Source organism: Camelina sativa, chromosome 10, assembly GCF_000633955.1.
Source record: "Camelina sativa cultivar DH55 chromosome 10, Cs, whole genome shotgun sequence".
Taxonomy (NCBI): Eukaryota; Viridiplantae; Streptophyta; class Magnoliopsida; order Brassicales; family Brassicaceae; genus Camelina; species Camelina sativa.
The window spans coordinates 2,054,293-2,074,681 of NC_025694.1; the positions used below are offsets into that span (position 1 = coordinate 2,054,293).

Below are 20,389 nucleotides of genomic sequence, written 5' to 3' on the forward strand. Positions count from 1 at the left end.
ATTTCAAAAAGTTGCTATATTTGTTTATTCATCGATCTTTCACAACCAAAATTCCCGTTGACAAATAGCACAAAGCAGAATCAGTTGCAGAGGTAAATCAAATTTGGGAACTTATGATAAAAGATTCTCTCCCACTCACACGAATTCCCTCCATTTAGGATTCTCTAATTACTCCAGTTTAGGAACGAACTCACATGGCTTTGTTTGCTTTATCTCTCACTTTACGCCTCTGTTCTTGGATTTATCATCTTCTTGATCCGTGGTGGTCAGCGATCGCTCGTTTTCTTTATCTAAGTTTCTCTCATTTCATTTCAAATTTGACAATGACGGCAGAAGTACTTTCAGTTGTAGTGATGCTGATCAAACCATCACTTTCTGTCCCAAGTTGCCCAGGTATGGCAAAAAAATTTAGTCAAAACAGTTTCAAAAGATGGAGTTTATAAGATGGAAAGCTTTGAGCGTCTGATTAATGTATTTGTATTGTGTGAAACAGTTTCAAGTCTTCGAGAGAACCACCTCCTGAAGAGACAGGAGATGCATCTGGTTCTGGAACTGAGTCGAGTACAGATATATGCAACAAGAGATAGAAGAACCATCTTCAGTGCATACTTATTTCGCGGGTATGGCCATTGGAGAATCGACTAGAAATACAGCTTCTTTCGCTCTCCTTTTGACTCTCTGTTGGATCAGCTTGTAGCTTTGATTACTGCGACAAAATGACAAAACATTATAAAAAAAAACTAAGAGAGAAGCTTTGCCTTTAATATCCTCAATCATGAAGGCAAAGCTTGTTAGAATCGTCATCTTGTGTCATTCTCATTAATTGCATATTTCAAGAAATTAACAGTTCTGAATTCAATGTGCACAAAGAGATATATATATATGCTTTTCAGAATAAGTTCCAATCACATTGAGGATCACATTTAGACCCGCACACACACAAAGAATCTCAAATGATTTCCTTTGTCATCTCTAAAATTTCCAAACGGCTATTAATAATTACAACAAGTTAAAGTTTATTTTCAGCACTATTAAAAACCAGAAAAGACAACTAGAAATTAGATTCAAAAAGCCAGATTTAGAATGAAAAAAAGTTTGATGTAGTTCATCAATGACAGTACACTTATCGAGAATCTTATAGCTTTTCCTATTAATATTGTTCTATATCTTCCTTTTAGACGAACGGCTTTGCCTAACTCGTGTGTATGTGTGGTATGGACCTCTCCATACTAAAAGGGAAGATAAGAGCATCTTAGATAGGCTCAAAAGGTTTCAACTTTCAAGTCCACCCACTTAATATTTATATCCATAAAACACAATATGTTAAAAACAAAGCTTGAGAAATTGGGTGTACCTGCGTTTATTCGCCATCCATATCCGCAAATATGACAGTCTTGACTAGATATGATTCGTAATTTGAATAAGTAAAGGGTAGCAATGATTCTTGTCATAGTTAGGCCAAGCTTCGTCTCCTATAACAAGCGTCTCATGGCGCTTCCAAACTTGTGCATCGTAGTTTTCAGTTAAGACGTAGTGTAAGCCAATGTCTTTAATCTCCTTTAAGAACTTTTCTAAGGAGTCACCTCTCTTAGGACTAAAAAATAATGCTTCGGAGGGTTCTTTGGCTTTAAGCAGCATCTTGATAGTTCTTGCAAGGTGCTTATGAAATTCCTTGAAAAATGTACTGTTGAATCATAAAAAGTATGTGTCGCGACAAAGGGATGAGAAACACATATCGATGACTCTGAAGACTGAAATCAAGAGCAAGAAAAAGGTGAGGAAGGTACCAGTCGCTAGCAACAATGATGTCGAAAGTGTTGGTTAACTCTGAAAGTTCATGCTGGTTCCAGTGCAACTCCATGGCTTTCACGCTTGTGCCACCAAATGCCGTGGAGTTGGATTCTATGTTACGCTTAATATCTGGATGTTAAGTACATCACTGAATCCAAAAAAAGGGTTTCCATACGAGAAAAGAGAACTCTAATGGAACAGTATACGCACACCAACAAAACAAGTAGGATACAATTAACTACTTGGGGATTTCCATCTGAGATTACCACTGCTGATGCCTCAGTGGCAGCTGCAATAACTAAACCGGCTAATCCATAACCCGAGCCAAGCTCAATAACTCTTTTACCTCTGCATCATCCCAATGAGTCAAGTAGAATAAAAGTACACAAAGTTATAAGAACACAGATGCAAAAAATCAGTCATAAAGCTGAACACAGAAGCAACCTGAAACGATCTGGCTGAGACTTGCAAAAGAATGCTAGGACTTCTTCTGAGGGCCACTGACCTGGAAGAATGACAGTAGCCTAAGTTATGAATTCATAGAGAGATTCACACTCCAAACTAGAGACCCCCAAAAGTAACTAACTCAATGTGTTTGATACATAACACTCTAAAGGATGGTTAATGCCAAGCCGTATAAGCAATACGACATAGTACACAGAGAAGAGCAGCAATATATTTATAGCCATATAACTCATAAGTTTCTACTTAAACCAGACAAGGATAAAAATGGAAACTTTATCACATCACAGAGATGGGTTGTCTTCAAAACCAACAATGAGAAAGAGAAACTTACAGACAAGTCCAGTATTATCAATGTTGTATCGATTAGATATCTCGAAGTCATTGAGATCACTGCAATTATCCACTCTTTGTCTGCAAAAATTTACAGAAACAAACAAACAAACAAAAGCTCTCAGGAGTGGCAAATCTACAGAACATGCCGTCACATTGTTTCATTTAACAGATTCAAAATCCTAACGTTAGATAGAGCTTCGGAGAACCAGTGATGGGAATAGTGTAGCAAACGCAAGCCTCCCGAGAATGATCTGACTGCAGAGAAGAATCCACCACTTGACACGGAATCAAGTTGAATCCTTGAGTAGCTTTCCTTGAAATCCGCTTGATCTCAGCTTGAGACTGAGAATCTAAAGAAGAAAAAATTGAGAGATGATGATCCATTAGCTTTTATCAAGACGTGAAATCGCGAGAAGAAGAAATAAGAGGAATTTTAAAACCAGATCTACGGAGAAGTGCTTGACGAAGAATGTTCCATCTAAGAGAAGAAGAAGAAGAAGAAGAAGAAGATGTGGGATCCATTGAACAAGAGTTATAGCTTCCTCCGCCGGAATCGGAATCGGAATTTGTGTAGCAGCCAAACAAAGAAGACGACGATTTTAACCTTTTTCTTTTTTTGGCAACAAATAAATTATTGGCACAGTAACTTTTTTTTTATTGGGGGTCAACGAAGTCAGTAAAAAAAAAATATGTCAACAGCGAAGTTATTTTCATGATGTTAATTATAATTAAATTGAGGAACTTAAAAGTGTAATGTAATATTTTAACGTGGCACAAATATGACACACACAACTGATTACTTAAAAAGGTCAAAACCACGTTGTTGTCAAAGTGATTAGAGATTTTTAGACATCTCTTACGAAGTTAGGAACAAATCTTATTTACTCAGTATAGAATTTTTTTTCCTCATAGTTATTATATATAATATACAGTTTAATTACTTTGAACTATATTGATTTATTTTTCAAAAATGTACTTTATGGAGTGATATGGGATGTTGCAATAAGATTTTCTCTATAACATAGTATTTCTATTAATAATGATAAAAATTAACAAGTGGTGACTAAATATGAGGATTTCTAATGCACAATTTCACTTCATTCAATTAAATTACCAACTAATCATTTTGTATCTTTTTTGTTTCTATCTTATCATATATAAAAAGACCTTCTTTTTTTTCTTCATGGTTGAGATGTTAATTAAAGAGGGTTTTTATAAGGCAAAATAAATATACACATACAGATTGTTATTTATCATATGTATACATCTTAAATACTTATTTATTTTTGTCTGTTTTAATATGACATTATCCATTAACTTATACATCTTGATTACCTGATTCTTTTTCTTGTTTTAATATGACACTAAAATTAGAGGAAACACCATAAACTAATTTACATTTATACAGTTATCAAAATAAATTTTGGATATAATTATAAGCTATAAAATTTTGGATAATTGTTTAATTATTAGACCGGCCCGGTTAACACATCAAAACACGCAACTCCCACGTCTTCCTCTTTCCGACAGCAAGCTTGCTTAGCAGTTAATCAAGTTAGATTGACTTTCCTCTATTACTAATCTTTTCACTTTTTTCTATTTTTGCCCCAAATCTTTTTGAAATTCTTAATAAATAGCCCAACACTTCTTCATTCCCCCTTCGTCTTCCTACTCCTAATCTCCGGCGACAATGGAATGCTCTGCACCTGCTCCCAAGCTTTACCCAACTGTCGACGCTTCAACAACCAAAGCTCCTCTCCCAAACTCCTCCTCTTCTTCCTCTTGTCCTAACAACAATCTCTATCCTTCAGTCGATGTGAACGATCTCGTCAACAATATCTTCCCGGATCCCACCGTATCCGACTCTGCTTCAGCTCCTCCTCTTGCGACGGAGGAAGTGCTTCTCAAAATCAACGGCGCGATTCTTCACCTCATCGACAAATCTTACAGCGTGGAGCTCGCTTGCGGCGATCTCGAGATCCTCCGTCTTGTTCAGGGAGATATCACCGTCGCGGTTTTCGCTCGCGTCGGTGATGAGATCCAATGGCCGTTGACTAAAGACGAACCCGCCGTTAAAGTCGACGAGTCTCATTACTTCTTCTCGCTCCGACCCGTTAAAGAATCCAAGTCATCGGATCATTCGACCGACGAAGCAGAGAACAACGAGATGCTGAACTACGGATTAACAATCGCTTCCAAAGGTCAAGATCTTGAGCAGCTAGACAAGATCTTAGCCGACTACAGCAGTTTCACGGCGGAGGAGAAACAGAAGGAAGAGAACGGTTTGGATTTGACGGCGGCGAAAGAGACGTCGCCGGAGGAGCTTAAGGGAAAGAGGAAAAAGATGGTACAGAAGCAATGCACGGCTTATTGGACGACTCTGGCTCCGAATGTGGAGGACTATAGTGGAGTTGCGTCGAAAATGATCGCTGCTGGTTCTGGTCAGTTGATAAAAGGGATTTTGTGGTGTGGAGATGTCACAATGGATCGGCTCATGTGGGGAAATGAGTTCATGAAGAAGAAGTTGTCTAAAGCAGAGAAAGAGAGAGAAGTTAGTCCTACAACTTTGAAACTTCTCAAAAGGTAACAATCTTTGAGATTTTGTTATCATCAACTCAACATTTTAGAGTATTGGGATGTTTGTTTTGAGGTTACTGACTTTGAATGTATGGAAACAGGGTGAAGAAGATGACGAAAATGACAGAGAAAGTGGCGAATGGTGTGCTCTCTGGTGTTGTCAACGTTTCTGGATTCTTCTCGAGTTCTGTGATTAATAGCAAAGCTGGGAAGAAACTATTTGGTCTTCTTCCTGGAGAAATGGTTCTTGCAACACTTGATGGATTCAGTAAGTTGATTAAATTTTTAATGATCATTATGTATGTGTGTGTTATTGGAGCTTTCTTTCTTCTTATATAAGACATTTTGGATGTTGTTTTTTCATAGACAAGGTTTGTGATGCTGTTGAAGTAGCTGGAAGGAACGTTATGAAAACATCTTCCACTGTCACTACCGAAATCGTCGATCACAAGTAAGTAATTGCAAGAAGAAAAGATTACAAAAAAAACTGAATTTGTTCGGATGGTTGATGTTATGAATGTTGTAGGTATGGAGCAAAGACAGCACAGGCGACAAATGAAGGGCTTAGCGCAGCAGGGCATGCTTTTGGAACTGCATGGACCGTTTTCAAGATCAGACAAGCTCTTACTCCCAAGAACGCCATGAAGCCATCATCACTGGGTAAAACCGCACTTAAAACGGCAGTTATAGGAAAAATTAAGGGGAAAAAGAGTTCTTAGTAGAGGCTAATGGATGTTGTGTTCTTTGTACATCATTCTTATTTTGCCTTGGTACATAATTAATTATAAGCATTGGATAAACTATAGAGGTTTCTAAAAGATCAGCAGTGTTGTTGGTGGTGCTATTGTGCAAACTGCTTAGTGTTTAGATTTTTCAAGAATCATAAGAATTATATACAGCCATAGATACAATATTAGAAGATATTGTGTTTGATTGGTAATCGCAAAATAGCATAAAAGCGAGTTTGGTGTTTTTTGGTGTTTTATGGTATTTAATTTTTAATGAATTCATTGATTTTGCCTATGTTGTGGGTCTTTGATGGTTTGGTTGTCTCAGTTGTTCCAAGTAGTGAAACTGAATCCTATTTTAGGTACACTGCAAAAAAAAAAAAAAAAAAAAATGATTAAAACTTTAAACAAAGTTGAATTTATGAAATCTCAAACTATCAAAATCCAAGTAGTAATCACACCATTTTATAAAATTTAACATAAAAAAAAAACCTTAATAAAATAAATAAACCACAAAAGCTTTTAAAAGTTCAAAAAGATAAAAATGAAAAATTTTAAAACTATCTTAAAAAATCAAATTAAAACATTGAATGCTAAATGTACATAACGATGCGAAAACAAGTTGGATTTATGGAATCTCTAACTATCAAAGACCGGATCCAAAATCCGGTTAGTAATCACACCATCTTGTAAATTTAACATAAAAAAAAGAAAAAGAAAAACAAAACAAAAAAACGTGCATTAAAAAAAATTAATAAGATGAGATAGAGAATAGACCTTAATTCTTAATGGGCTTGTGAGTATTTTGGCGTGGTGAAAAACCTTTTGCTTAATGGGCTTGAAGTTGAGAATCCAGTCCAAAAAGCTTCTCTTGCTCCTCTCCTCCGATCGATCCATCCACTTCCTCTGTCTGTCGTCGTCGAGGGTCACCGCTCTCTCTTCGGTCAATACGTGATGATCTCTCGCTAGACTTGTAAAAGATCGATTTGGATTCTTCAAACTGTTACGAAAGATTCTATGGCGTCACCGGAGAAATCTCATTCTCTTGTACCGGAACCTATGATGCCTTCTTCTTCTTCCTCTTGGATTACGTCTTTGTTGAAGATATAGATTGTGTGATCTTCTTATCACTCACCGTCTTCTGATCCGACATAACGAAAGCCAAATACGAATCAAAGCATCATCAATTCATCATCTTCCCATCACTGAAGCAGAGAAGGGTAAAATCAAAGCAGTGAAATTGCATCTTTCTCTCTTATTATAACTCATTCGTGCCCTTATTTTTTGTTTGTTCTTCTCTGTGTCCGGAGTCTATATTTATAAACGGATCCGCTACTAATGATGATGATGATATGCATATGTGTTTTGTTTAGGACTCGTAGCTAACGGTTCCTTAATGACCGACTCAACAAGTTTCCTTTTTTGAGGTTAGGAGAAAGTTCGGAGCTAAACCGAACCTAACAACACAGGCTCGGGTAACAAACAAGTAGTTTAAGAGAGATAAAGTGAGGCCTGAATGCCACCGTAAGGCCCAATAATATTTGAATAGACAAGATGTGGCTTTTGGTCCAGTTTGATACAACACTGCCTGCCTCACACTAAACCGGGGGATTAATGTTAAAACAAACTGATGATGTCACATGCTTTGCCGGTTTTATGTAACTGGAATAAACTACACGTCGTTTTATGGTAAGCAAAACAGTTGGGTACATAATTCATCATGGCTTCGTCTCCAGAAGAAGTACAGAGAAATTAAAAACCTGAATCGTCGGTCTGACCAAATTAACAGAGGAACCCTCTTCTCCGCCATGAAAGAAGATTACGAGGTTGCGGCTTCTGCCAAAATTTGATTCATTGTTTGTTTACGGATTTAGTATTCAAACTATTGGTTCTTCACTTTTGTTGAGGAACAACAACGATTTATTGTAATATCCGATCTTTAGGATTATTAGTGAATCATGATTAGTCTTTCAGATGATTCCAAAGTTCTTTTAACTTTTTTGGGTTTCCTAGGTTGATGAGAAGAAGCAAGCTGCAGCTGATGTATTGTTTAGTTATTCCAAGTTTGCTATGGCCTGCATCGGGAACCAGACTCGTCCTACTGACATGAGGTTGCACTTGATGAAGGTACTATTAGTTATTGAATTGTTTCACCCGTTTTAGTTTTTGTATAAGTGATTTGAGAGTATGATGAACACTTTAAGATTGATGACTCTTGCTAACTTTTTTTTATAGGAGATCTCCGGATTGCCTACTTCTCTGAAAAAAAGAGAATCTTCTAGAGCAGCTACTTCTCCTGATCCAGTTGGCGAATCATCTAGCTCTGGTACTGCCAGGCTTGATAAAACGGATAGTTTCAGGGCACTTTGATTTTAGTTTTTTGTTTTAATTGTTGGGGTCTCATATTGTAAGATAGATGCTAGTGGATTACAGGCTTTATGCATCTGTCGCCGAGGAACCTTACTTATCAAGTTTTAACTTTTGATGTTGCCTATGATAGTGTGAATGCTGTATTCTCGGATGTGTGGTTCTGAAAGATAAATGCTATTATACTACTTTGAATTTATATTCTGTTTATATAATCTCTTTATACGTAGCTCGATATCCCCCATTTTGTGAATATAGTATTTCTATGGTCTATTTCTATCTTATTCCGGAGGACACAACATGGTTTCTTGAGTCATCGAAAGTTGGAGGCTTATTGCACCTAATCAGCTATCGACACTCCTGGTTCTTCCTATAGAAACTTTATCTTTTCATTCACATAGCTCGTTTCTCAGTTAAAGCTTTGTTTCTTTAATTTGGTAAAAGTGGTCGCTTTGTGAGAGAGACATGTGAGAGGGAGTTCACATACTGCTTTGTAAAATTGCTGTTTATTGGATGACTTACTAATGGTAGAAGGCTGTATGAATGTTGTTTGGGGCAATACCAAAGCACTGAAGCTTGAAAGGAGCATGAAGGTTACATCGCATGAATCTTTCTGTTTATTTCATTTATTGCATACATTCAATTACTATTTGTTAAGTTTTTTTTTCTTGCATCTGTGAAACCTCCTCACTTGCCTCTTCTGCTTGCTTCGTAGCATATGGTAAAGATCACCACAGCTGCAGCAACAGCGATTCCAAGCGTCTGCTGCGTGACTGCTTGAGAAAATTTTCTCGGCGGATTAAATCCTAGTTCTGAGAGTTTCTTGTGAGAAATTGCATAGGCTTTGAAGAACATATCCTCGTCCTACACATCATAATACATTTTTGTATGTTGATAACACCAGAAAATCATCCAAACTAAAAGTTTAGGATCTAATTTACCTTTGCATACAGCTTAACAAAAGAGTGAAACTTGGGGTCATGAAGTAGAGCCCTGTCGGTTTTCAGTTGTAGCAGTCCTGGAGTCTCCCCTCTTAGAAGCTCTCTGAAAAACCAATCAGCAGACAATGTAAGTTTCAGAACTCTCACTCTCTCTTGCTGTGTAATTTTGTTGATGGCTTACACGAAATATGAGTTATCAAACTTGAGAGGTTCTTGTGTCCAAGGACCTTCAAAATCGGATCTCTCCTTATGTGCACGCCCCTATATACAAAAGTAGCAACCGAGTTGGTTCATTGGTGCATGTTTAGTGACCAGCGAATATTTTGAAGGAGAGTTAGTAGTTAGTACCAAAGTGTGGCCTCCAGAGAGAGCTACAATGTCTCTATCAGATAGACCCATACGAGAGAAGAGAGTTCTCAAATGTGAAGCATCTGCAATAATCCAGAAGGAGGGTTTAGTCAGTTTGTGAAATAGAATTATGTTGCAAGAGCTACAAAGCTGCGGGAGTAACCTTCATTTGGATTTGGAAGTTCTCCGTCGTCTGGGGAATCAGCATCCTGATATCATATTTCTCAAAGTTAGTAATCTCTCACTTAGCAATTATGGTTTATCGCATACCATATAGCGGTAAGAGTAACTAACTACCTTACGGCCTGGAGTAAATGGGATTGCAGGGCCACCAGTAACCTCCACTGCAACAACTCCAGCGAGCTGAAATGAAGTCAAAGAAACTGTCAAGCTAACCATAAAGGGGGAAGAAGGTTTCTAATCTGTCAAGCTAACCAATGTTTACCTGATAAAGGTCTGCGTAAGAGACTCGCGGGTGCTTAACCTTTACTTCCTCTGAAATCACAAAAGTCAAAGGAAACAGCAACCGTTTTATTGTCATGTCCTGTAGAGTAGTAGAGTAGTGATGGATTAGAGGTTTCTTTTCATCATAAACTCACCGCAGAAGGCGACTGCTTTCTCCAAACCTTTGTTGTGTGAGCGGTTTAGCTCTTCCTTGAACCTGATTGATCCATTGGGACCTCCGGTTTTCTTTTTGGCATCATAAGTTCCTGCATCATGCCATCTATATGCATACAAGAATCTGCATTTAGAAAACATATAGACAAAAGAAAGAGAAACGGAGAAAGGAAGAAGATCTATATTACGCAAGACGGAGCATAATGGGAGCACAGTTTTTGGAAGAGATGAGAGCTCGAAGGTCTCTACGAGCCTTTTCTATTTCTTTGAGGTAATCTGAATCAACGTTAACTGCCATTGTGAAGAGTTTGAAAGAGCAAAGCAAAGATAAATCAAATCGATGAATGAATAAGATTGAAGAAAAAGGACTCAGAAGGATGGATATATAAAGAAGAAGGTAGAAGAAGAGTCTAAGTAGGGAGAAGTATGTTTTGTCATCTGGAGAAAGCAAAGTATTAGTAGTTATAGTTTTGGGAGAAACCCTTCTGCTAATATTGGCATATATTCAGTTTTATCCTTCACAGCTCGGAACCGGGGGCATGCATAGCTAAAGCCGAATAAGGTTTCTACCTACAAGTAAACTACCGAGCTTGGTTCTTGGAGATTGATGTGATTTAAATGATTTGGTTATCGTTGTATTAAGAAGTATAAAAATACATTAAAATCAAGATAAGGCATTTTATTAATTACTTGAACAAGATATGACAAACATTCTGATCCATGAGAGAAGCGTATTGGTTCCTTGAGATTCAATACAAACCGTTGTGAAGGGTTTCTGTATTTTTCGGCAAATCATATATTTGATATTGAGAATGTTTGAAATAATTGTAGTTGATTGGTTTACTTGGTTAGAAAACGCGGTTAAAATTAATAGCCAGCCTTGTTCTCTACTAAATTTATTGTATTGATATCTGTGTTTCAATTCATATGTCCTCTGCTAATTTTTGCATTAATTTAATTGAATCTGAGTTAAAAAAAAAGAAAGAAGTAAATTTATGTTTTAAAGGAAACATAAGAAGTATATTAAAAAAAATAATGAAATATCTGGATGCGAGAAAATAATAATAATAAATTAACCATAGAATTAACAATTTAGGTCATGTTGGTTTGATGCAATATCTGGATGTAAATGCTTATTGTTGTTCGTTTAGTAACAATTAGAAATTCATCTGGATACAATATCTAGATACATTTTAAAAACTCATCTAAAAAAACTGAATTTGTAGATGAGATTTTTTAGAGAGTTTGGATGAGGTAAACTCATCCATAATTTGTAAAAGTCAAAAATACCCCTATTTTAATTAAATAATTACAAAATTTGTTTTCTTAATTCTAATATACATACAACTCTAAAATTCCAATTCTTCACCCACCAACCTGCAAAATCTCATTTCTCTAAAATCACAAAATCTCGTTTTCCCGTCAAAACCGCAAAATTACATTTTTCCGCCAAAACCGCAAAATTTCGTTTTTTCCGTCAAATAGCATAATCTCGTTTTCCTACCAAAAAAACACAAAAACATAAAAACTCGTTTTCCCGCCAAAACTGCAAAATTTTGTTTTCCCGCCAAAACCACAAATTTATGTTTCCCGCCAAACTCGCAAAATCTCGTTTTCCCGCCAAAACCGCAAAATCTCGTTTTCCCGCCTAAACCGCAAAATCTCGTTTTCCCGTAAAAACTGCAAAATCTCGTTTTTCCACCAAACTCGCAAAATCTTGTTTTTCCGCCAAAACCGCAAAATTACTTTTTCCCGCCAAAACCACAAAATCTTTTTTCTGCAAAATTACGTTTTTCCGCAAAAAATGCAAAATTTTATTTTCTCGCCAAACGCGCAAAATCTTGTTTTCCCACCAAAACTGCAAAATTTTGTTTTTCTACCAAAAACACAAAATCTCATTTTTAAATATTTATTTAATATATATGAAAATAATGAAAAACATAAGTAAATTTAAACCACTAAAATATATTCAACATAAAATAAAGGATTTTTTGGGTATTTTACATATATTGTATCTAGACACAGATATCAAATTACAAAACAAACATAATTGAATCGAGATATAATTAATGGATACATGAACCAGTAACACAAACGAACATGATCTAATGTTACGTCCAGATATTCAAACGAACATGATCTAATGTTACGTCCAGATATTGTATCTTGATATTGTATCTAGGCCTGAATGGAAATGGAAATTTGCTACAATAAAATCAAACAGGAAAACAAAAAAAGAATTTTTTTTTTAATTTTTTTCAAAGAAGAAGAAGAAGTAAAAAGTAAAAAAAAAAAGAGTTAGCGAAACAATAGGGGGAAGGTTGAATGGGGGAGATTAATCCACTAAAGAGCGGAACGCTTCAATGGCAATTATTTCCGGCCGATCACTTTTCTCTACTTCTCTCTCTCTCTCTGTAGTCCTCTTACATCCAAATCATTATTGTCTACACGTTCCTTTTGTTTTGTTTTGTTTAATTCAATCATCATCTTCTCCTCCCTTCCTTTTGATCCTTGATCACACCCTCTCTGACATTTCTCCTTAGGGTTTGTTTCCACAATTTTTTTGCATTTCTAGGGGTTTCTTTCTTTCTTCTTGAGATGGTGAATTGAAATGGTAATGGTGGGGGAATTATTATTAGCTTCACATTGTGGGTTTTTCTGGGTTCCTCAGGTGTTTTCTTAGATCTGAGGTTCGATTTTTTTTTTTTTAAAAAAAGAAAACTTTTGTAATTGTCTCTGTGTGTGTGTGTCATCATCAAAACGTTTTTTGGGCTCCGGTCTGTTAAGTTTCTGAAGAAGAAGAAAAGGTGGAGACAATGAGCGCTTCAAGGTTCATAAAGTGCGTCACCGTTGGTGATGGTGCTGTTGGTAAAACCTGTTTGCTGATTTCTTATACCAGCAACACCTTCCCCACGGTACTCTATATATTGCCCATTTGTTTCATCATGTCAATTTTGTTTCTTTTTTTCCTTGATTCATCCATATATATATAATACATTACACATTCTTGTTAAAAATTGGACACAGGATTACGTTCCGACTGTTTTCGATAACTTCAGTGCCAATGTGGTTGTTAATGGTGCCACCGTCAATCTCGGATTGTGGGATAGTGCAGGTTTGGTTTATACTCTCTCCTCCTTCCTCCTTTGGAGATAGATAGCTTTTATTGTTTTCGTTTGATAAATTAGGCAGAGAGGGACTCTTAAAAAGTTTTGGTCTTTCATTATATTTATACAGGGCAGGAGGACTATAACAGATTAAGACCTTTGAGTTACCGCGGTGCTGATGTTTTCATTCTTGCCTTCTCCCTCATTAGTAAGGCTAGTTATGAGAATGTTTCCAAGAAGGTTCGTTTTTTTCTTTGCGACTTCGTTATCTTCTTTTTTTTGGGGGGGTCTTATAATTTTTGCTGCTTCATCTTTTTCTCTTTCTTTCTTTTTACAGTGGATCCCAGAGTTGAAGCACTATGCTCCTGGTGTTCCAATCGTCCTCGTTGGTACCAAACTAGGTTAGTTCCTCCTGACATTTCCTTTTATGCATTTTTCCTATTTTCACTTTTTATTAAGCTGCTCTGATATACATACATGATGACAATAGATGACATAACTTCACATTTTCTTGGTTGTGGTTCAAGCTTCTACATGTTCAATATTTGTATTCATTAGGTGAACCCCGAGGCTAGAATATCATTGCTCAATAGGTTTCTTCTTGTATCTTGTGCTTATTGTAATAAGCAACCATACGCTATAATAATGACCTTTTACATAACCTTCATTTCAAGAGGCAATCGCACGCCTTTAAGCATCATCCAATGAAAGAACTAATTTATAGCAAGTGTATAAAAGGCATTTGCAAGATCTTTAGTGAAATGTTTGGTTATATAAATCATGATCCTTTGCTGCATCTGAATCTACGATCTTGCCCTTTTTTATTATCTAACCTTGGTTCGTGTCAGATCTTCGAGATGACAAACAGTTCTTTATCGACCATCCTGGTGCTGTCCCTATTACCACTGTTCAGGTAAGAATACTTTTATTTCCTCTGCGCTATTTGATCAGTGTTACCTAAAGCCGTTAATCATTTCTGCATCGAAGGGAGAGGAGCTGAAGAAGCTAATTGGAGCGCCTGCTTATATCGAGTGCAGCTCAAAATCACAAGAGGTAAAAAGAATAAAAGGCATCTCATGAATCATCATTGGATTCATCTTTTTGATGACAGCAATGTGACTATATATATAACTGCAGAATGTAAAGGGCGTGTTCGACGCAGCGATCAGAGTGGTCCTTCAACCTCCGAAGCAGAAGAAAAAGAAGAACAAAGCACAAAAGGCCTGCTCCATTTTGTAGTAGCTCTCTCATCGAAGTCAAGAAGCTCTTTTCGATGACAGGGTGGTTTAAAAAAGTATTGCTTTTTCAATTTTTTTCTTGTTGTTTTCCGTATTCATTTGTAGTTTCCTTGACAAACGAATTGTGGGTTTAATTCAACTTCTATTTTAACTGATAGCCGCGAGGGCTGATGTTTGTTAGTCATTTAACAAAGTATTATCAATTGTAATGGTGTTGATCCACACTCCAACATGAAACTTCCATCTCGAGGGAATCTCAATTTCTCATTCTATTGTTGTAAGAGCAAGAGAGATATAGAGACCGGAATACTGATATTACTATATGGTTTACCAACCGCAAAGAATAACAAACGGTGTGTTCTCTCATACAACCTTGGAATTTTAAGGCTAAACCAAAAAAATTGTCTGGTCCGGTACATGGATGACTCGACCAGGTTCTTCGTTAAAAACTTGCTGCTCTCTGATGTTATCAGAACGGGACAGTGTAAGGTAAGGCATAGACATCAGCTTCTGGTAAAAGGCGAGCACATGGCCACCCCATTGAATTGCCTACTTGCGTGATCTCATTGTTTCTGTCAAGTTGTATGCATCTTTCAGTGGGGATACTTGGCTTCTTCATGGACCACCAACATTCTTCATCTTCGGAGTTAATGGGGTCTACTCTTGTCTCGATCGTGTTAGGAACCCAATTCTCAACTACATTCAAGAACTGCAACACCACGGATGGATGGCAACTGCATCGGCTTTTAGTAAGTTGGTAAGTTTCGGCTTTCTTCTTCTCTTTACCGTGGTGTTTCCCTCTAAAAACGGGATCTTTACTTTTCTCTTCTCGTGGCTTTGAAACATGTTCTGGTGCAGAAGTGGAACAAGGATGTTGAATAACCGGCTCTCTACTAGCAAGCTGGGACGACTCTAACTTTATTCCCCGGGAAGGACACGGAGTTTCTTGATCCTTGTTGGTCGTCATCACGTCGGGATCTTTCTGCCTTCTGATAGGCAAACGGATCCGAATGATGCTTTCTTCAAATTCATATCAACAATTTGAAGAAAGAATGTCATCAATGTCCTGAAAAGGAAATTAGACCCAACAAGAATACTATATCCTTCCCCGGGGAAGGAAGAAACACAAACAAACTCACCCGAGTCATTGTTATTATGTCTACCACCATCGAGAGGCTGCTGCTTCTCCTTGTGCTTCGGTAGTGTCTCATTGCTGTTAAGAGTGCTATCACAAGAGTTTTGGGACGTCGACTGAAGCAGCTCACGCTCTACAGTAAGGCTGCTCTTCTCCAAACAATTGATCTCGCTTTCTTTAAGTTCGCGAAAAATATCAACTTTGGCACCTTCTTCTTTACGCCGTCTCTTATGACTGTGCTTTTCGCTTCCACCTTCCTTTCCATCTCTGTCCTTCCTCTTCTTCTCCTTCTTATCCTTCTTCTCCTTCTTATCTTTTTTATCCTTCTTCTCCTTTTTATCTCTTTTTTTATCCTTCCTCCGTTGTTCTTTCTTAGCTTTCTCTTCTGCCCCCTGAATATATTAACAAAAGTAGTAACAACGATCAGTTCACAGAACTTGCTAAATTCCATAAAAATCAGAAACAAAGCCCTCAGATAGAACAACAACCCTTAAATTCCAAATTGCGTAACCATTTATAAAAATGGACTCGTAAACATTTTGGTTAGAGTAGTAAACAATGTTACTAGACTCGTATGTTTTGAAATGGGGACATTGATTCGAATCCGTGCTTTTTGACTTTTTAAACGCAACTTAAGATCATCTTTTTTCAATAGGAAACAAAAAAAATCTCAAACTCTCTCTATCTCCATCTCTCTTTTCAAGCCGACAAATTTGCATCAATTTAACAAACCCTAACATATCAAGTAACTCAAGGAAGCTGAGCATTCAAAATCTCATGAACCCGAAACCAAAACCGACCGAGAGATTTAAAATGCTCAAACAAACCTTGATCGATACGATCATAGCCTCATCGCGGATTCCGTTTAGTACATAACCAGGTGGTGGGAATGGGAAACACCGAGACATCTTTTAACACCCGATTACTCACAAATCCAAGCAACAGCCAAAAAAAAAATGGATTGCGGAGGTGAATCGGAAAAGATGAAATCTCAGATCTCGCGAAACCCTAGATCGATCGCGAGAGACCAACCAACAAGTTTGGGTTTTAAGGATGGTTTCTAATAACGCGCCAAAATCAAATCTACGAAGTTACAGTGGATACAAAAGCCAAGAATCGTAGGTATAGAGTTGAGCGGAGAAGAACGAAGGAGCCGCGAGATCTCTCTAACCCTTCGAAGCTCTCCGATGAAAATAATTAAAAGTGTTTGTTACGAAGGCATACAACCTTTATTTATAGCCAAATGGTAAACAAGTCTTGTTTGGTAACACGGATAGTAGTATGTTACACGCGTCCTATGAGACTTACACACTTTGGTTTGGCATAAGCTTCAAGCCCAATAAGCCCGCTGGCCCAATTAATATCATCGGCTGCTTTATGAAGTAGCCTGATACAGTGATACCAGGTTAAAGATACTAAATTCATATTTCAGTTCAGTCGATTTTATTGACTTCTGTTTTGGTACGGTCCATTTTATTGGAGAACTTGAGAGAACAGTGAGAAATAAAGCAAGCAAAAGCAATAATTTTTATAATATATATAAAAAAAAAAGCCACTGATCCAGATAGATGCAGAAAATATATACACATGACTCAACTGACCAAACCAAAAGACACATGCTTATTATGATGACAAACTCAAGAGACTAGAAACTTAAAAACCTTAAATGATAATAGATACTATGAGATTGCCTATAACCCCAGAACTAGCACTGCTACAAAACTTGCATGCTTCTTACTACTATATAGGTGATGATGATCATCAAGAGCAATGATCGATAATGCGATGAAGACAAAACCTAATAATATGAACAGAGATGGGAAAGCCATGTGAAGGGTCTGATTGCAGCAAGCAAGTGTAATCAGGTAAGGTTGTTTTGAGCAACAGCTTGACATAATTCCTCCTCATAGAAGAGCACTCGAGGGTGCTTTGGAGCCATTGGTTTGAACAAACTCGGCCTTTGGAGAACAGAAGGAACGATGCATCTTGAAGGAAACGTTGCCTGGTCTTGGAAAAGAACAGCAGTGATTTGCTTCATCTCTGTGAGCTTGGTTCGAAGGGGTGGCCGAGGAGCATGTTTTGGTGCTTTTGGGGTATGTGGGCTTGACACCATTCTCGGGTTCCCATCTCCTATGCTGTTTTTTACATCAATGAAGGTTTTGTTAAGAGCCAAACAAGTTGTTTGATGCTCTTTTTCGAAATGGTGAAAATCAAAGCAAAAACATGTTACCTACGAAATGGCCAACGATTTATTGGCATTGGGGTCATGACACTCAACATCTCCTGTCTTGAGCGGTCTGGTGTTGTATAATTGAAATGGTATTGCCTTGCAAGCATGGTCTATTTCAGTAAAAGAAAAAAATCAAAACAGATTAATGCCCAACTAATAAAATAGCAAACAAAGATGAAGCCTTTGTGGATGCTAACTAGAGAAATAAACAGGGAAAAGAACATACAGCCTTTCTTATTCTCTGAGAAACATGGAAAACTGCCTTCAGCTGGTCATGGTGCAGATGGCAAACTATCCTAACCCCTGTAAGATACAGAGAGTGTGAACATTTCAAGAACTAACTTCATACATTCAGATGACTACTAAACAGAAACTGTGAAGTGGAAAATAAACTTACCAGTAAATCCATGGGGAGAGATTCAAGAAGAGAATCTGAAACGCAAGGATCAGCCTGAGGAGTTTTAGGTGTCCTCAGCAAAGTGTTTTGCTAAAAACACTACTACTACTACTACAAAAAAATACAATTACCAAAGCAAATAACTCTGCATAACATACGTGGTACGTTACGAGTGGTTTAATCCTATATTATCGCTGACGTGGGACCTTTTTCACTAGCTCTTACCAAATTTGACGGCGGAGATTGCGCGTTCAGATTAGATATTAGATTCGACCATCTCTCTCTTCTTTTGTTTTTTTAACTTTGCTTTATTGTAATAACGCTTTTGTCCTTATTCTTCTGGTTGTAACGCTTTTTGAGAAAAGAGGGTAGCTTAGGACTTTTACAATATGGGAGATATTAAAGTGCGGGTCCAATGTTGGGGTAATTTAGCATGATTAAATTGAATGTTTTATAAAAAAGGACAAATTGTATTAATCTCAATCACACGTACGAGTGTGCCTCCTCTTGTGAGTTTTTATTTTTCCTCTCTATATACTATGTATTTTACGTAACGTAGTAGTAACGTATCGGTGAATACATTCAAAATTTTGGGAAACTTTAACTTAAAAAGATTTTCATTAAATCACAATACGATATCTCAATTTCCTTTTTCTTTTCTCGTGTTCTTTATTAATTTCCCTTTCTTGTTGTTGTTATTTGCTTCACGTGATGTTTGGTCTGGTAGACGACGGAGGCTACAGTTGTATGTATTGGGAAAAGTCTATTTTGTTTGGGCCATAACTTATTTATGTACAAATATCATGGGCTTACTAATCAAGTTCAACCCATTTATATCGTGGTGAGTTATTTTACTTTTTTTTTGGAATCCATTTGTAACAAACCAGAACCTTAACTCATTAATTATACTTGCTACAAACCAAAAAGTTATGATTCTTGATTCACCGGTTTGCCTGATTGGTATAACCCCTATATTAGTGTGCTATAAACTTTTAGTCTATACCATGAAAAGGGTTTTTAAAGCTACTCTGTTACAGGTTAGTTGATTAGCACATGACTTTTTATTTATTATATGTTTATATTGTACTTAATATATAAGTTTTTATATATGTACTAGTTGTAAATAGCTGAATAAAGTTATTAAAAACATATACAATATGTTGATAGTGTAAATTAATCGGAATAGTTCGATTAAATTTAACAATTCGTGTACTACATCAGTCGAACATAAAATTCATCTCGTTAACCATTATTAACCTGTGAGTACTGTTTTACTATAATCATACAAACCAGACCAGAGTAAACCCATGTCGTATTTCTATTGAGTTCGTCTGACAAAGAACTATGTTAGAATGTGTTAGCGGGAGCTGACTGTATAAATACTACTTATGTTTTAAGAGTTTGTTCCTAAATTCCTTGGTGCAAGCAAACTACAAAAGTGTGTTGATGCGTATAGTTTAATAATTTAATTTATCTGGTCAGAAGCAACGGTTTTTGAGGGGTACTCTTTTTCGTTAATATCATCAATTAATAAAATTCCGACAAAGTGTTAGACATTCGATGACCATTTTCACTAATATAACCCAAAAAAATCAGTTTTAAGTACTGTATATTAGTGGTGATTTTGTATTGTTTTTTTATTTTAAGTGCGTATGGAAAATTTAGCTGTCCCATTTATTGTTACAGATAAGGACATTTCGAGACTCATTTATTTTAATAGTAGCATAACTATAAAGTAAGATGCACGATTATTCCCAACTAAAACCACATGGAGATAATTCACCTAACAACTAAAACAACAGTTTGTCTATCTTTATTATTACCTCCAATAAACAAGACGTCGTTCCCTTTTCTTTACTTTTACAAGGATGTTGCATAAATTATTGAGTCTGATTAGTAATGTAGTTTAAATCTGTATAGAAAAGCTGTAAGCGGTAGCTGCGTAAAACACATTCGAGATAATAAAAACGTTTCATAGGCGTGCAAGTGATATATTCCCACACGTTCATTGCATTTAAACAAGTATATCGTCGTAAGCCAAAGTTATTAATGTGTATATTTAAATTTAAACTTTCTTAAGGTATTCTTTCTCATGATTAGGTACATTAGTATAA

General features: G+C 36.7%; 7 protein-coding genes across 8 annotated transcripts; 3 read left to right on the top strand and 4 right to left on the bottom strand.

The window, feature by feature from the left end:
* Window positions 10-3,212, bottom strand: LOC104716521 (calmodulin-lysine N-methyltransferase-like). 2 transcript variants are annotated; one of them, XM_010433902.2, is made up of 8 exons: window positions 3,030-3,212; window positions 2,774-2,939; window positions 2,588-2,667; window positions 2,236-2,296; window positions 2,024-2,139; window positions 1,788-1,920; window positions 1,355-1,684; window positions 10-706 (listed from the first exon to the last, which is right to left on the bottom strand). In XM_010433902.2, exons 1-7 carry the CDS (start codon window positions 3,109-3,111, stop codon window positions 1,399-1,401), a joined length of 924 nt encoding a protein of 307 aa, XP_010432204.1. In that variant the 5' UTR covers window positions 3,112-3,212; the 3' UTR covers window positions 10-706; window positions 1,355-1,398. The 2 variants fall into 2 exon arrangements, with proteins under 2 accessions (XP_010432204.1, XP_019086933.1); XM_019231388.1 differs by lacking the exon at window positions 10-706 and adding an exon at window positions 1,010-1,229.
* Window positions 4,191-6,187, top strand: LOC104716523 (senescence/dehydration-associated protein At4g35985, chloroplastic). The gene is made up of 4 exons (XM_010433903.2): window positions 4,191-5,172; window positions 5,268-5,434; window positions 5,533-5,617; window positions 5,693-6,187. Exons 1-4 carry the CDS (start codon window positions 4,280-4,282, stop codon window positions 5,883-5,885), a joined length of 1,338 nt encoding a protein of 445 aa, XP_010432205.1. The 5' UTR covers window positions 4,191-4,279; the 3' UTR covers window positions 5,886-6,187.
* LOC109126766 lies at window positions 7,616-8,473 on the top strand. Its single transcript, XM_019230482.1, has 3 exons — window positions 7,616-7,720; window positions 7,908-8,021; window positions 8,130-8,473. The coding sequence occupies exons 1-3, from the start codon at window positions 7,703-7,705 to the stop codon at window positions 8,262-8,264; spliced, it is 267 nt and encodes an 88-aa protein (XP_019086027.1). The 5' UTR covers window positions 7,616-7,702; the 3' UTR covers window positions 8,265-8,473.
* Window positions 8,802-10,627, bottom strand: LOC104716524 (L-ascorbate peroxidase 5, peroxisomal). The gene is made up of 9 exons (XM_010433904.2): window positions 10,357-10,627; window positions 10,150-10,274; window positions 9,996-10,045; window positions 9,848-9,913; window positions 9,714-9,759; window positions 9,551-9,633; window positions 9,384-9,463; window positions 9,203-9,305; window positions 8,802-9,125 (listed from the first exon to the last, which is right to left on the bottom strand). The coding sequence occupies exons 1-9, from the start codon at window positions 10,464-10,466 to the stop codon at window positions 8,949-8,951; spliced, it is 840 nt and encodes a 279-aa protein (XP_010432206.1). The 5' UTR covers window positions 10,467-10,627; the 3' UTR covers window positions 8,802-8,948.
* LOC104716525 (rac-like GTP-binding protein ARAC6) lies at window positions 12,469-14,697 on the top strand. The gene is made up of 7 exons (XM_010433905.2): window positions 12,469-13,083; window positions 13,196-13,283; window positions 13,406-13,515; window positions 13,613-13,676; window positions 14,124-14,188; window positions 14,263-14,328; window positions 14,413-14,697. The coding sequence occupies exons 1-7, from the start codon at window positions 12,985-12,987 to the stop codon at window positions 14,512-14,514; spliced, it is 594 nt and encodes a 197-aa protein (XP_010432207.1). The 5' UTR covers window positions 12,469-12,984; the 3' UTR covers window positions 14,515-14,697.
* LOC104716526 (glutamic acid-rich protein-like) lies at window positions 14,809-16,846 on the bottom strand. The gene is made up of 3 exons (XM_010433906.1): window positions 16,476-16,846; window positions 15,653-16,040; window positions 14,809-15,533 (listed from the first exon to the last, which is right to left on the bottom strand). The coding sequence occupies exons 1-3, from the start codon at window positions 16,554-16,556 to the stop codon at window positions 14,983-14,985; spliced, it is 1,020 nt and encodes a 339-aa protein (XP_010432208.1). The 5' UTR covers window positions 16,557-16,846; the 3' UTR covers window positions 14,809-14,982.
* Window positions 17,162-18,297, bottom strand: LOC104719963 (F-box protein At4g35930; the record flags this gene model as incomplete). The annotated part of the gene is made up of 4 exons (XM_019230646.1): window positions 17,162-17,783; window positions 17,879-17,988; window positions 18,105-18,181; window positions 18,276-18,297. Coding segments are annotated over 4 exons (483 nt in total), but the record flags the coding sequence as incomplete, so codon positions are not given.

Coding starts and splice junctions, on each gene's coding strand:
- LOC104716521 (XM_010433902.2), bottom strand. CDS start 3,111: ATGGATCCCACATCTTCTTCTTCTTCTTCTTCTTCTTCTCTTAGATGG. Junction 1,921..2,023: donor AAATCCCCAAGTAGTTAATT/GTATCCTACTTG, acceptor CTTAACATCCAG/ATATTAAGCGTAACATAGAA. Junction 1,685..1,787: donor ATCATTGTTGCTAGCGACTG/GTACCTTCCTCA, acceptor ATGATTCAACAG/TACATTTTTCAAGGAATTTC.
- LOC104716523 (XM_010433903.2), top strand. CDS start 4,280: ATGGAATGCTCTGCACCTGCTCCCAAGCTTTACCCAACTGTCGACGCT. Junction 5,173..5,267: donor ACTTTGAAACTTCTCAAAAG/GTAACAATCTTT, acceptor GTATGGAAACAG/GGTGAAGAAGATGACGAAAA. Junction 5,618..5,692: donor ACCGAAATCGTCGATCACAA/GTAAGTAATTGC, acceptor TGAATGTTGTAG/GTATGGAGCAAAGACAGCAC.
- LOC109126766 (XM_019230482.1), top strand. Junction 8,022..8,129: donor TGAGGTTGCACTTGATGAAG/GTACTATTAGTT, acceptor TTTTTTTTATAG/GAGATCTCCGGATTGCCTAC.
- LOC104716524 (XM_010433904.2), bottom strand. CDS start 10,466: ATGGCAGTTAACGTTGATTCAGATTACCTCAAAGAAATAGAAAAGGCT. Junction 10,046..10,149: donor GAAAGCAGTCGCCTTCTGCG/GTGAGTTTATGA, acceptor TTGTGATTTCAG/AGGAAGTAAAGGTTAAGCAC. Junction 9,760..9,847: donor CATTTACTCCAGGCCGTAAG/GTAGTTAGTTAC, acceptor ATATGATATCAG/GATGCTGATTCCCCAGACGA.
- LOC104716525 (XM_010433905.2), top strand. CDS start 12,985: ATGAGCGCTTCAAGGTTCATAAAGTGCGTCACCGTTGGTGATGGTGCT. Junction 13,084..13,195: donor CCAGCAACACCTTCCCCACG/GTACTCTATATA, acceptor AATTGGACACAG/GATTACGTTCCGACTGTTTT. Junction 13,516..13,612: donor ATGAGAATGTTTCCAAGAAG/GTTCGTTTTTTT, acceptor TTCTTTTTACAG/TGGATCCCAGAGTTGAAGCA.
- LOC104716526 (XM_010433906.1), bottom strand. CDS start 16,556: ATGTCTCGGTGTTTCCCATTCCCACCACCTGGTTATGTACTAAACGGA. Junction 16,041..16,475: donor CTATGATCGTATCGATCAAG/GTTTGTTTGAGC, acceptor TAATATATTCAG/GGGGCAGAAGAGAAAGCTAA. Junction 15,534..15,652: donor ACATAATAACAATGACTCGG/GTGAGTTTGTTT, acceptor ATGAATTTGAAG/AAAGCATCATTCGGATCCGT.